Here is a 13703-nt window from a genome sequence, read left to right on the forward strand (position 1 = left end):
AATGGAATCTCTTCCTAATCTCTTTCTGGAGGTCATAATCCCTCCGGGGTACTCACAGAGACACTCCAGCAATCTGCCTCAAAAGCAGAGCAGCAAAATGCAATGGATGCAAGCATCAAGGTCAATATTCATCCCTCCATCCATCCATCCATCCATCCCTCCATCCATCCCTCCTTCCTTCCATCCATCCATCCCTCCATCCATCCATCCCTCCATCCATCCCTCCTTAGATCCCTCCATCCATTCCTCCTTCCTTGCATCCCTCCCTCCATCCCTCCATTCCTCCATCCATCCATCCCTTCATCCCCCATCCATCCCTTCTTCCATTCCTCCTTCCTTCCATCCCTTCATCCCCCATCCATCCCTTCTTCCATTCCTCCTTCCTTCCATCCCTTCTTCCATCCCTCCATCCATTCCTCTATCCATCCCTCCATCCATCCTTGCATCCATCCCTCCATCCCTCTCTCCATCCATCCCTCCCTCCATCCCTCCCAACATCACAACACAACACTGACAACACTCCTTTCCCCCAGAGCTTCAGATTTTGAGGACACAGGGAAAAAAACCCCAAATCTCATTTGTAAAACCCCAGTTCACCTCTCTGCTCCCAAAAGCTCTTCACCGACTTCAGAGTTTGGGCTGACTCGCATTCATGCTTACAAATTTGGTAGGGGAAAAAGGGGAGAAACCTATTTACTGTTCCTTGGTCCTGAATATTGGATTGCCAACAGCATCTGCCTGCAATCATGATCTCCTCAACATCGAGAAGAACATATCCCACATTTATGAATGGGCACTGAAGTTATGAATGGCTCATGGCATTGCTGAAAACTCATCACACATTTATGAGTTGGCCCTGGATTTGTGAATGGCACATGGCATCGCTGAGAACTCATCACACATTCATGAATGGGCACTGAAGTTGTGAATGGTGCATGGCATCGCTGAGAACTCATCACACATTTATGAGTGGGCCCTGGATTTGTGAATGGCACATGGCATCGCTGAGCAGAACTCACCTCACATTCATGAATGGGCACTGAAGTTATGAATGGCTCATGGCAATGCTGAGAACTCATCACACATTTATGAATGGGCACTGAAGTTATGAATGGCTCATGGCATTGCTGAAAACTCATCACACATTTATGAGTTGGCCCTGGATTTGTGAATGGCTCGTGGCATCACTGAGCAGAACACAAACACGACAGCACCGCTGTCATTTTAGGAGCAAAGTGCCCCCCCAAAAAACCCCACAGTGCTCTCAAATTCCAGAACAGACACTCAGAGAGGGGGAATCCACTGCTCCAGGTGGGATTCCAGAACGTTCCTCCCCAAAGAGACATTGAGAAAAATCCATTCTTCTCCCGGAGAGGATGGAACACAATTTGGGTCACTTTGGGAATCACTCTGCAATGGGTTGAAGTGAAGATTTGGGGTTTTGGGGGGCACACAACCATTGGAAGAGCTGATTCTGAAGGTACTGCAGAACCCCCCCCCCCACACACACACACAAAATAATACAGAGAGCTGCAGCTCACCCATAGAAATCAACACAGCTTTAGAAACAGCCTTTAATTAAGCACGCTAATGAACAAACCGCGTGGTGGTCCCTTATAAAAGCATCCTTTGAGGGGGTGTTTATGGGGATCCTCACCCCACAGTGCAATGTCTCCCACTTGGAGGGATTCCCCTCCGTTCCCAGGGTCAGAAAACGAGCACAGCCAACGTCTCAAATGGAGGAATCCACCGTGAAGTGCCCGTTCAGTGACAGAGACCCACGGTCAGCCCCGTTGGGTTTCACAGCCGTGGGGGTGTATTTGGGGTTCCGATAGCAGATGGAGCAGAGGATCCTCCGGAAGGTGCTCCTCATCTCGTTGTCCCGATAGGAGTAAACGATGGCGTTGATCAATGAGTTAATCTCAGCCAACAGGAGGACGTATTTCTCCACGGCCAAAACGTTGCAACTCTTACAACCCAACCCGTCCAACAGCAGCACCACCTGCCCGGGGGTCCAGCAGATCAAGAAGGCACCTGCAGAGAGAGATGGACCCCCGTTAGAGGAAAGGTGGGTTCCTACCCCAACCCTGGGGCTTCCCTTGGGGTGTTGGGTGGAATCAAAGGGTTTTAGGTTTGGGGAAAAGAGGTGAATGGGGAAAGACGGCGTCAGGATTCACCCAGGCACTGCCCATAGGGGTGATTGATGGGACTGTGGTGTTTTAGGGTGGGGGAAAGGAGTGAAATGGGGAAGATATGGCTTCCTGCCCCACTCCCCATAGGGATATATGGTGGAATTGTGGAGTTTTAGGGTGGGGGACAAGAGTGAAAGGGGGAAACATGGCTTCCTTGGATCCCTTCCCACCCTATAGATCTGTGGGTTTGCTACTCAGCAGATCCCTTCTGAGCCTATAGGTCTGTGGGTTTGCTACTCAGCAGATCCCTTCCTGCCCCCATAGATCTGTGGGTCCGCCCCTCAGCAGATCTCCTCCCTACAACCCACGGGGGATGGAGGGAGCACTGTAGTGACCCCCAATCCGTGAGAAAATGCTGTTGTGACCCCACAACTCCTGGGGGGAAAGCAGGGAACACTGTAGTGACCCCGTAACCCCTAGGGTATGGGGGGGTGGGGGTGAGGATGCTGAAGTGACCCCATAACCCCCAGGGGAACGCTGTAGTTACACCACAACCCCTGGGGGGAAGGAGGGAGCTCTGTAGTGATCCCATAACCCCTGGGGGGAAGGAAAGAACGTTGCAGTGACCCCAAGCCCCCAAAGGAACTCTGTAGTGACCCCATAATCCCTGGAGTGAAGAAAAGAATGCTGTAGTGACCCCAAGCCCCCAAAGGAACTCTGTAGTGACCCCATAACCCCTCGGGGGAAGGAAAGAATGCTGTAGTGACCCCAAACCCCCAAAGGAACTCTGTAGTGACCCCATAACCCCTGGAGTGAAGGAAAGAATGCTGTAGTGACCCCAAGCCCCCAAAGGAACTCTGTAGTGACCCCATGACCCTTGGGGGGAAGGAAAGAATGCTGTAGTGACCCCAAGCCCCCGAAGGAACTCTGTAGTGACCCCCAAGTCCTGGGGTACAGAGGGAACACTGTAATGACCCCACAACCCCCAAGGGAAGACTGCAGTGACCCCAACCCCTAAGGGAATGCTGTAGTGACCCCACAGCTTCTCAGGGAAAGGAGGGAGTGCCGGAACAGCCCCATAACCCCGGAGGGAATGTCAGTGAGCCTTGACCCCCCCCCCAACTCACTGAGGATGATGGTGACCGTCTTGACGAGGCCTACCACGGTCTCCCTGTAGCGTGGGTGGAAGGAGGTGTGCGCCGACATCCTCCCCATCTTCCTCTTGACGTAGATGAAGATGTGGGCGTAGACCACCGCCATGAGGAGGAAGACGAGGAGGTTGGAGATGGCCCAGAAGGTCAGGTAGCTGCGGCTGTAGAGCGGGGCCATGCTGGAGCACTCCTCCAGGGCACAAAGGCAGTGCCAACCGTAGGATGGGATCAACCCCAGCAGCAGAGCCGTGGCCCAGATGCAGAAGATCAGGATCATGACGCGTTGGTTGGACATCTTGCTGTGCAGCTGCATGGTCAGCACCGTCTGGTGCCTCTCCACCGCGATGGCCAAGAGGTTGACCACCGAAGCGGTCAGACTGGTGTCCAGGAGGCTCTGCCGGATAAACCAGGTCTTCAGGGAGAGCTCGGCCGTCCTCGGCCCCGTGTGGAACATGAGGAACATGTAAGCAATGCCAGCAAAGAGGTCGGCGGCTGCCAGGTTGCCCAGGAGGTAATAGATGGGGTAATGGAAGCGACGGTTGATGATGATGGCGGCGATGACCAGGAGGTTGGTGAGGAGGACGATGAGGCTGACGGTGAGACCCAGGGCCACCACCAGGACATCTTTGGTCCTCCAGTAGGTGGTGAGCTCCTTCCGGCTGTTGTTGTAGAAGAAACCCACCGACTCGTTGTAAAAACAGTGCTTCATGGCCGCCGGCCTGGATGGTGGGGGGAAAAGGTAGTGAGAGGGGGGGTGGGCGCGGGGACGGTGTGGTCGGGGGGTGGGGAGGGATGGGGGAAAGCTAATGAGTGGGGTCGGGTTCTGGGAGGTCGTAGAAATGTCAAAAGATTGGGTTGGAGGGGTCCTGGAAGGCTGTAGAACTATGGAATGGGTTGGGAGGGTCCTTAAAGGTCAAAGAACTTTAGAGTAGGTTGGAAGGGTCCTTAAAGATCATAGAAGAATAGAATGTGTTGAGTTGGAAGGGTCCTTAAAGATCATAGAAGCGTAGAATGGGTTGGGTTGGAAGGGTCCTTAAAAAAATCACAGAACCGTAGAATGGGTTGGGTTGGAAGGGTCCTTAAAGATCATAGAAGCATAGAATGGGTTGGGTTGAAAGGGTTCTTAAAGGTCAGGGACCCATGGAATGGGTTGGGTTGGAAGGGTCCTGTAAGGGAGGTATAGAGCAATGCACCCCAAAAAGACCCCCGTAAGAAGCCCCACAGGGAGGAAACCACATTGTGCAGCAGCACAGAATGTCCCTATGGCCCAATCTGTAGAGCTTCGTGGTCACGGAACCACAGAACCTCACAGAACCTCACAGAACCATGGAACCAGAGATCCATGGAACCTCACGGAACCTCACAGAACCTCACAGAACCTCACAGACCCATGGAACCTCACAGAACCTCACAGAACCATGGAACCAGAGATCCATGGAACCTCATGGAACCTCACAGAACCTCACAGAACCTCACAGAACCTCACAGAACCACGGAACCAGAGATCCATAGAACCTCACAGAACCTCACAGAACCACGGAACCTCACAGAACCACGGAACCAGAGATCCATAGAACCTCACAGAACCTCACAGAACCACAGAACCATGGAACCTCACAGAACCACAGAACCTCACAGAACCTCATGGAACCTCACGGAACCTCACGGAACCATGGAACCTCACGGAACCTCACAGAGCCATGGAACCACAGAATGTCACAGAGCCTCACAGAACCACAGAACCATAGAACCACAGAACCTCACAGAACCATGGAACCTCACAGAACTACAAAATCACTTCCAGCACCCCATATCTCCAATGGTCAACCCCTGAGCTCTCCATCCATCCCTTCCAGGTCTGCAACAGTGCTGTCATTCAACACACATTACATCCGGGGGGAAACCTCACGGTGGGGAGATGTGGAAGTGTCACAACTCAGAGGATATCCCGAGTCAGAGTGGAACTGTAAGGAGGATGGAGCCCAACTCCTGGGAAGGACTCTGATCATTTCCCTTCCTGACACCCAAATGCAAAGCAGTGCATGACATGGAGAGGTTGGCAAAGCATAGAATGGGCCAGGGTGGAGGGGACCTGGAAAGGCCATCAGGTCCCACTCCCCAGCACTGAACCCATGTTCCTTCAACCCCATTTCTATGGTCTTATGCTTCTAAAGATGACCTGTAAGGACCCTTCTACCCAACCACTCCATGGTTGACCTGGAAGGATCCCTCCACCCCAACCATTCCCTGGTTCCATGGTTGACCTGTAAGGACCCTTCCAACTCAACCATTCCCTGACTGTCCTGCAAGGACCCTTCCACCCCACCCCAACCACTTCATGGTTGACCTGTAAGGACCCTTCTACCCCAACCACTCCATGGTTGATCTGGAAGGATCCCTTCACCCCAACCATTCCCTGATTTCATGGTTGACCTGTAAGGACCCTTCCACCTCAACCACTCCACAGTTGACCTGTAAGGACTCCTCCACCCCAGCCATTCCCTGGTTCCATGGTTGACCTGTAAGGACCCCTCCAACTCGACCCTGTTGTTGACCTTCCCTGACTGTCCTGCAAAGACCCTTCCACCCCACCCCAACCATTCCCTGGTTGACCTGTAGGGACCCTTCCAACTCAACCATTCCCTGGTTAACCTGTAAGGACTTTTTGAACTCAACCCCTCCCAGGTTGACCTGTCAGGACCCTCCCACCTCACCCCACCAAACACTTTAACCCCCCCCCAAACGCAGCCCAGACTCCCACAGTCCCAACAACTCCATCCTCTGCTCCCCTGCCAGCACACACTGCATTCCCGGACGCTGCAGCTCTCAGTTCAACTCGTTAGCAGCAGGGAGGTGAGGTCATTAATCAGGCTCGTTATCGCCCGCACCCAGCACAGCATTGGGCAAACAACGCAGTCAGGTCTGGCACTGCACTGAACTTTTGATCTCTGCTGGGAAAAGGGGAGAGAGAGGTACATACATACTGGGAAAGGGGGGAGAGGGGTACATTTATACTGGGAAAGGGGGGATAGGGGTACATATGTACTGGGAAAGGGGGGACAGGGGTACATTCATACTGGGAAAGGGGAGAGAGGGGTACATTTATACTGGGAAAGGGGACAGGGGTACATTCATACTGGGAAAGGGGAGAGAGGGGTACATATGTACTGGGAAAGGGGGGAGAGGGATACATTTATACTGGGAAAGGGGGGATAGGAGTACATACGTACTGGGAAAGGGGGGACAGGGGTACATTCATACTGGGAAAGGGGGGAGAGGGGTACATTTATACTGGGAAAGGGGGGAGAGGGATACATTTATACTGGGAAAGGGGGGAGAGGGGTACATTTATACTGGGAAAGGGGGGAGAGGGATACATTTATACTGGGAAAGGGGGGACAAAGATACATTCATACTGGGAAAGGGGGGAGAGGGGTACATTTATACTGGGAAAGGGGGGAGAGGGATACATTTATACTGGGAAAGGGGGGAGAGGGGTACATTTATACTGGGAAAGGGGGGAGAGGGATACATTCATACTGGGAAAGGGGGGACAGGGGTACATTCATACTGGGAAAGGGGAGAGAGGGGTACATATGTACTGAGAAAGGGGGGAGAGGGATACATTTATACTGGGAAAGGGGGGAGAAAGACATTTATATTGGGAAAGGGGGGAGAGGGGTACATTTATACTGGGAAAGGGGGGACAGGGGTACATATGTACCAGGAAAGGGGAGAGAGGGATACATTTATACTGGGAAAGGGGGGAGAAAGATACATTCATACTGGGAAAGGGGGGAGAGGGGTACATTTATACTGGGAAAAGGGAGAGGGGTACATTTATACTGGGGAAGGGGGGAGAGGGGTACATATGTACTGGGAAAGAGGAGAGAGAGGTACATATATACTGGGATGAAGAAGGAAGGGAGGAAGGCTCCAGGTTGGGAGGTGGAATCTGTGGGAGAGGCCATTCTGACAGCAAAGCAGCTCCGAACTCTCAGCTCCCACCCATTGCTTGAAAAGCAAAACCCCCAGAGGACAGCGAAGCACTGCTGAAGTCACTGCGTGGTGACACACAGGGATTGCAGTGGTACCAGGGCTCAGAGCATCCCATAATGATCCACCCATGCAGACATGAGTCAAAGTTTTAAGTGCCATCCAACCCCATTCACATTTTGGCCATCCAACCCCAATCTTTTTTTTTTTTTTTTTTTTTGCCATCTAACCCCACTGACAATTTTTTTTCTTTTTTTTTTTGCCATTCAACCCCATTCACTTTTTTTGCCATCCAACCCCATTGACTTTTTTTTTGCCATCCAACCCCATTCACTCTTTTTGCCATCCAACCCCATTCACTTTTTTTGCCATCCAACCCCACTGACATTTTTTGCCATTTAAAGCCCTCCCTCCCCCAACCACAGGGATTCATCTGAGACAGTGGGCATCGTTATGGCACAACAACTGCTCACCCCACGCTTTCATTCAGAAAACCTTCAAATTTCCAAGGGAGATCCTCATAGGATATCCCACACTGAAAGGAACCCGCTGGGATCACTGAGTCCAACTCCTCCTCCCAAACTTCTGAGCCAACACCGAATTGAATCGGTGTGACACCGAGCTGGGGGGTGGGAGGGGGGGATGGGGGGTATGTCCCCAGTAAACAGCAGCAGCTGCTGTGCCTCTTGATTACCGCCCTGCAGTTAATTAGCCAGGCGACCTTGGCGCTCGGTGGCAGCAGACAACGCCACGAAGCAAAACACGATGGGGGGGAAAGGAAGAACGTGAGCAAAAAATCTGTTGCTGTGATGCACAGCGGATCTGGAGGAGCCCCCAGACCCCTCCCCACGACCCTCCACGCTCTGCAATGGGATCTTATGGGACTTTCCCCCCCCCTCCCCCCTCAACCCACAGCAGCGTTGAATGGTTAAAAGCAGAAGTGAATGCACTCCTCCAACTCTGCTCCCTTTCACAATGAGAAAACACCGCAGTGGGGGCACACGGAGAGGCCTTAAAAATGCATTTCCCCCTCCTCTCAGCTCTCAACTCCCCCCCCTCCTCGCTCATAGGACCGCTGCCCTCCACTCACACTGAGCTCAAGAGGTTCTGTGCTGGAAATCACAGCACAAGGGGGGCCTTCCTCCCATCCCTGCCTTCCTCCCACCAATGTGAGAAGCGCTGCTCAACCCCCGGAGGTGTGGGAGGACGGAGCGGGGATGGACTGCTCAGATCCACAATCAGTGCTAATTAAAACTGCCTTTTATAGACCCATTGTCCCAAGCCAGCTCGCCGCCGTCCCCATTTGTTTTACGCCGCGCAAATTGATGGGGCCAAAGGTTGAAAGCACCGCTCCTTTTTTGTTGTTGTTGTTGTTTGTGGTTCGTTTGGGGCAGGAAAAAAAAAAGAAAAACAGGACAAAGTTTTTGCCCTCTATGAAAAATAAAGCCATTCTTACCTGCAAACACACCCACTGCATCCAGACCCAACTTCTAGCATCGCTGTCCCCACCGCAGGGAAGAGGGAGAGCTGTTCCGTATGGAGATCCCCATCTTGGGAGGGAGGGAGGGGGGGCAAAGGGCCTTTCCAAACCCAAAGAGCTGAGTGGAAAAGTTTCAGAGAGGCGTTAGGGCCGACAGCTCCCGAAGGCGAATTTGCCAGAGCTGAGATGAGCCCTTCCCTCCTTGGATCCTCCCCTTGGGCGGATCCTTCGGGATCCCGGATCCACCCCAATCCGAGTCCTCTCCTCCTTGGTGGAGTCTGGTTCTGAATGTCTCCGGTGTGGGCTGGAAGGAGTCGGTTCCGATCCGTTGGCATCGGGCTGGTGGGGTGGTTTCACCAATATAAAGCACAAACTGGGGGCCACTGGACCCACCTGTGCTTGGCTGCTCACCTAAGCTCACCTGTGGTCTTCCTCAGCCTTCATCACGGAGGTTGAATGGAAAGAAGTGGGGCAAAGGGCTGAGGAATCACCAACAGAACCAGCAGAGGTGGGAATGGGTCGGGAGGAGCAGTGATGGATGAGGAGAGGTTGGAATATCAGAGGGGCAAGCATGGAGTCCTACAGAAGCTGAGCATCACACCGACCTCCTTATGGTCTCCCTTCGTTCTGCAGCCTCCATGGGCTGAAATGATGCCACGAAGTTCACGCGGGCTGCCAAAAAAATGAATTAAAATGAACTGGGAAGAGCCGAGCATCACCAGCTGGCTGTAAATCCACAACCTCCCAAGCAAAAGTGTGACCTGCAGAGAGGTTCCACCGCCCTCCACGTGGTTCCTCTGAGCAGCAAAACGTCACAGGAGCAGAGTTCTCTCCTGGGAAAGTTAAAGTTTAATGGAGTCACCTCCTTGTGGCAGAGAACCTCCAAGGAGTGCTGAGAAGTGGGAACGTAACACAGAGCCAGAAATACTCGATGGAGGCGAAGCTTTTGGTTGCAGACTTCCAGTGCTGTCACGACGAGGAGAAATCTGAGCTGTCAGAGTGACAGGGGCTGATCCTTCCCTCCCCACGATGCGTTTCTGATCTGTTCGTCCCCAGGATCCTTTTAGGACCCCCATTTGCCCGCTCCTCCCCTTCGGTGTTCCGCGCTCCCCGTGCTGAGAGCAGTGGGTTTGATGACCCCAGCACACAGACAGCAGTGATGGGCTGTCAGAATGGCAACGCACAGCTCAGCAGAAGCCCACAGAATTTCAATGGAGAGCACTGCAGAACCGGTTCCATCAGCCAACACCCAGAGCAATGAGAGCAGAACCCAGCAGAACCAGTTCCAAACCCAGAACACCAACGAAGAACCCAGCAGAACCAATTCCAAACCCAGAACACCAATGAAGAACCCAGCAGAACCAATTCCAAACCCAGAACACCAATGAAGAACCCAGCTGAACCGGTTTCCATCCACCAACACCCAGAGCAATCAGGAGAGCAGAACCCAATGGAACCAGTTCCAAACCCAGAACACCAACGAAGAACCCAGCAGAACCAATTCCAAACCCAGAACACCAATGAAGAACCCAGCAGAACCAATTCCAAACCCAGAACACCAATGAAGAACCCAGCTGAACCGGTTCCCATCCACCAACACCCAGAGCAATCAGGAGAGCAGAACCCAATGGAACCAGTTCCAAACCCAGAACACCAACGAAGAACCCAGCAGAACCAATTCCAAACCCAGAACATCAATGAAGAACCCGACAGAACCAGTTCCCATCAGCCAACACCCAGAGCAATTGGGAGAGCAGAACCCAATGGAACTGATTCCAAATCCAGAGCACCAATGAAGAACCCAGCAGAACTGGTTCCCATCAGCCAACACCCAGAGCAATTGGGACAGCAGAACCCAGCAGAACTGATTCCAAATCCAGAGCACCAACGAAGAACCCAGCAGAACCAGTTCCCATCAGCCAACACCCAGAGCAATCGGGAGAACAGAACCCAACGGAACCAGTTCCAAATCCAGAGCACCAACGAAGAACCCAGCAGAACCGGTTCCCATCCACCAACACCTGGGTGATCAGGAGAGCAGAACCCAGCAGGACCAGTTCCAAACCCAGAGCATCATTGATGTTCCATCCACCAACACCTGAGTGATTAGGAGAGTAGAGCCCAGCAGAACCAGTTCCAAACCCAGAACACCAACGAAGAACCCAGCAGAACCAGTTCCCATCAGCCAACACCCAGAGCAATCAGGAGAGCAGAACCCAGCAGAACCGATTCCAAACCCAAACTCCAACCCCCTGCCCCAATGTCTCAGCGCTCAGACAGCTTTGCAGCTTTGCAGCAAAGAGGCAGTGTTGCATTTTTTTGCAGTTCTGGGCCCCAATGAACACACAGAGCCCAAATTCAGGGCAAAGAGGGATGAGAGAACAGGTTGGATCAGATCAGGGCTTGTGCAAACCCGTCCTTGGGTGGTTTTGTGCTTTCAGACAGAGGGGAGAGAACATTTCTGGGCTTAACAACAGCAGATTTTCCTTCATGTTTTGCAAAGAGAGGGGGGGGAAAAAAAAGCAGGAAAAAAGAGAGCATCCATTTTCAGACTGAAGGGAGCAGAGCTGAGGTTGTGTCGGGTTGGAGAAAAACCAAACGCACGCATGACCCCGAGTGACCTCACCCTTCAAGGACGCGGAACTCCTCCCCCAAAAATTCACTCCTCCTGAAAACAACACCGAAAACTATAATAATAACCCCCAAAACCTGACGCCATTCAGTCTCCTTTTGCAGCTGAACGATCGCTGTGGGGTGGAGCTCGGGTGCCTGAGTCCATCTGCAGCAATGCTGGAGGTGCATTTCCCTCCCCACTGCTGGGAGTTTTCCTTCTATTTCAGTTTATTTTTTACCCTTCTCTGATCGTTTTGCAGCCATATTTTGTAGCATCCACCCCTCTCCACCCCCTCCTCCATCCCAGAAACCCCATCCGAGCACATCCTGGTGCCCAGCAGAGAGAACTCACAGGGAAATGCTTCCAAAGTCAACAGACCTCTCCCTCCCCTTCATTGCACCTCTGTTTTCTCAAGGCAGCGTTAATGGCTTTCGTGGATTTTCGTGTTTTCAAACAGAGCCAAAGGTTCTCTTTAAGCCTCGCGGCTGGGACTGCTGCTGCTGATGGTCAGAAGGTTTTTCCTTCATCTCCCCTCTCCTCTTTGCTGCGACCCTCTCCTGGAATCCCGGGAATGTTAAAGAACTCTGCAAAGAGCATCACCCCCTCCTCCTCCCCCCCCTTTACACCCCTCCCCATGGCAGCAGAGCCAATTCCTCCCATTCATTCTTCCAAGCCTCAGCTGGCCCTGAGGTTCCCATTAATTCTCCCCACTTTCCAACCTGGTGCAGGGATTCCCAAATCCTCAGCTTGGCCCAATTCATCCCATTCTTTCTTCCAATTCCCAGCTGGCCCTGAGATTCCCAGTAACTCCCCCATTTCTCAACTGGTGCAAAGATTCCCAGAGCCAATTCCTTTCATTAATTCTCCCCAGTTCCCAACTGGCGCAGAAATTCCTCCCATTAATTCTCGGCAATTCCCAACTGGTGCAGGAATTCCCATTAATTCTCCCCAATTCCCAACTGGTGCAGGGATTCCCATTAATTCTCCCCAATTCCCAACTGGTGCAGGGATTCCCATTAATTCTCCCCAATTCCCAACTGGTGCAGGGATTCCCATTAATTCTCCCCAATTCCCAACTGGTGCAGGGATTCCCATTAATTCTCCCCAATCCCCAACTGGTGCAGGGATTCCCAAATTCTCAGTGAGGATCAATTCCTCCCATTCATTCTTCCCAAGTCCCAGCTGATGCAGAGATGCCCAGTTATTCTTCCCAGTGGGGATGGGGATGTGGGGATGAGGGTGGGGGTGTGATGGGAGTGGGGACAGCAATGGATTTGGTATGGGGATGGGGGTGGGGATAGGGATGGAGATGGGGGTGGAATGGGGATGGGGACAGGGATGGGGATGAGATGGGCTTGGGATGGGAATGGAGGTGGGAAAGGTGTGGGGATGGTGACAGAGGTGGGATGGGCTTGAATTGGGGATCAGAGCGGGACGGGGATGAGGGTGGGATGGGCTTGGGATGAGGATGAGGGTGGGCTTGAGATGGGGATGAGGTTGACACGGGGTTGGGGATGGGATGGTTACAGCGAGCTCTGAATTCACATTGGCTCACTGGGGAAAAGCAAAAGCCTGAAACAAGAAGTTGGTTTTGCTGATTGGAAGGAAGGAAGGAAGGAAGGAAGGAAGGAAGGAAGGAAGGAAGGAAGGAAGGAAGGAAGGAAGGAAGGAAGGAAGGAAGGAAGCAAGGAAGGAAGGAAAAGAAAGAGAAAGAAAGAGAGAAAGAGAGAAAGAGAGAAAGAGAGAAAGAGAGAAAGAGAGGGAGAAAGAGAAAGAGGAAGAAGGAAGGAAGGAAGGAAGGAAGGAAGGAGGGAAGGAAGGAAGGAAGGAAGGAAGGAAGGAAGGAAGGAAGGAAGGAAGGAAGGAAGGAAGGAAGGAAGGAAGGAGAGAAAGGGAGAAAGGGAGAAAGGGAGAAAGGGAGAAAGAAAGAGAGAAAGAAAGAGAGAAAGAGAGAAAGAGAGAAAGAGAGAAAGAGAGAAAGAGAGAAAGAGAGAAAGAGAGAAAGAAAGAAAGAAAGAAAGAAAGAAAGAAAGAAAGAAAGAAAGAAAGAAAGAAAGAAAGAAAGAAAGAAAGAAAAGAAAGAATGAATCTTGAGAACATTTCCGCGGTTCCCCGTTATTGGCTGTCTGAGGAATGCTGCTGTGTAGATCTGAGCTGCAGGGCTGGAGCTCCGTGGGGTGCTGCTATGAAAGCAGCGTTAGTAGCCAACAGCGTGTTTTGTTTTCCTGCTTTGTGGTAGAAATTAGGGACGTGGCCATCGGATGCTTACGGTGGTCCTCAGCACGGACCCTGGGCTGGTCCTTGTTGCTCCCCACACATCAGTGGGGCTG

General features: G+C 52.3%; 1 protein-coding gene across 1 annotated transcript; it reads right to left on the reverse strand.

Annotated features, from left to right (window-relative positions):
* Positions 1 to 575: 575 nt before the first annotated feature.
* LPAR2 (lysophosphatidic acid receptor 2) lies at positions 576 to 8951 on the reverse strand. Its single transcript, XM_031609082.2, has 3 exons — positions 8736 to 8951; positions 3260 to 4002; positions 576 to 2034 (listed from the first exon to the last, which is right to left on the reverse strand). Exons 1-3 carry the CDS (start codon positions 8774 to 8776, stop codon positions 1733 to 1735), a joined length of 1086 nt encoding a protein of 361 aa, XP_031464942.2. The 5' UTR covers positions 8777 to 8951; the 3' UTR covers positions 576 to 1732.
* Positions 8952 to 13703: the final 4752 nt, after the last annotated feature.

Source organism: Phasianus colchicus, chromosome 34 (genome assembly GCF_987193195.1).
Source record: "Phasianus colchicus chromosome 34, bPhaCol1.hap1.1, whole genome shotgun sequence".
Lineage (NCBI taxonomy): Eukaryota > Metazoa > Chordata > Aves > Galliformes > Phasianidae > Phasianus > Phasianus colchicus.

Coding starts and splice junctions, on each gene's coding strand:
- LPAR2 (XM_031609082.2), bottom strand. CDS start 8,776: ATGCTAGAAGTTGGGTCTGGATGCAGTGGGTGTGTTTGCAG. Junction 4,003..8,735: donor TGCAGTGGGTGTGTTTGCAG/GTAAGAATGGCT, acceptor CCCACCATCCAG/GCCGGCGGCCATGAAGCACT. Junction 2,035..3,259: donor GACGGTCACCATCATCCTCA/GTGAGTTGGGGG, acceptor CTCTCTCTGCAG/GTGCCTTCTTGATCTGCTGG.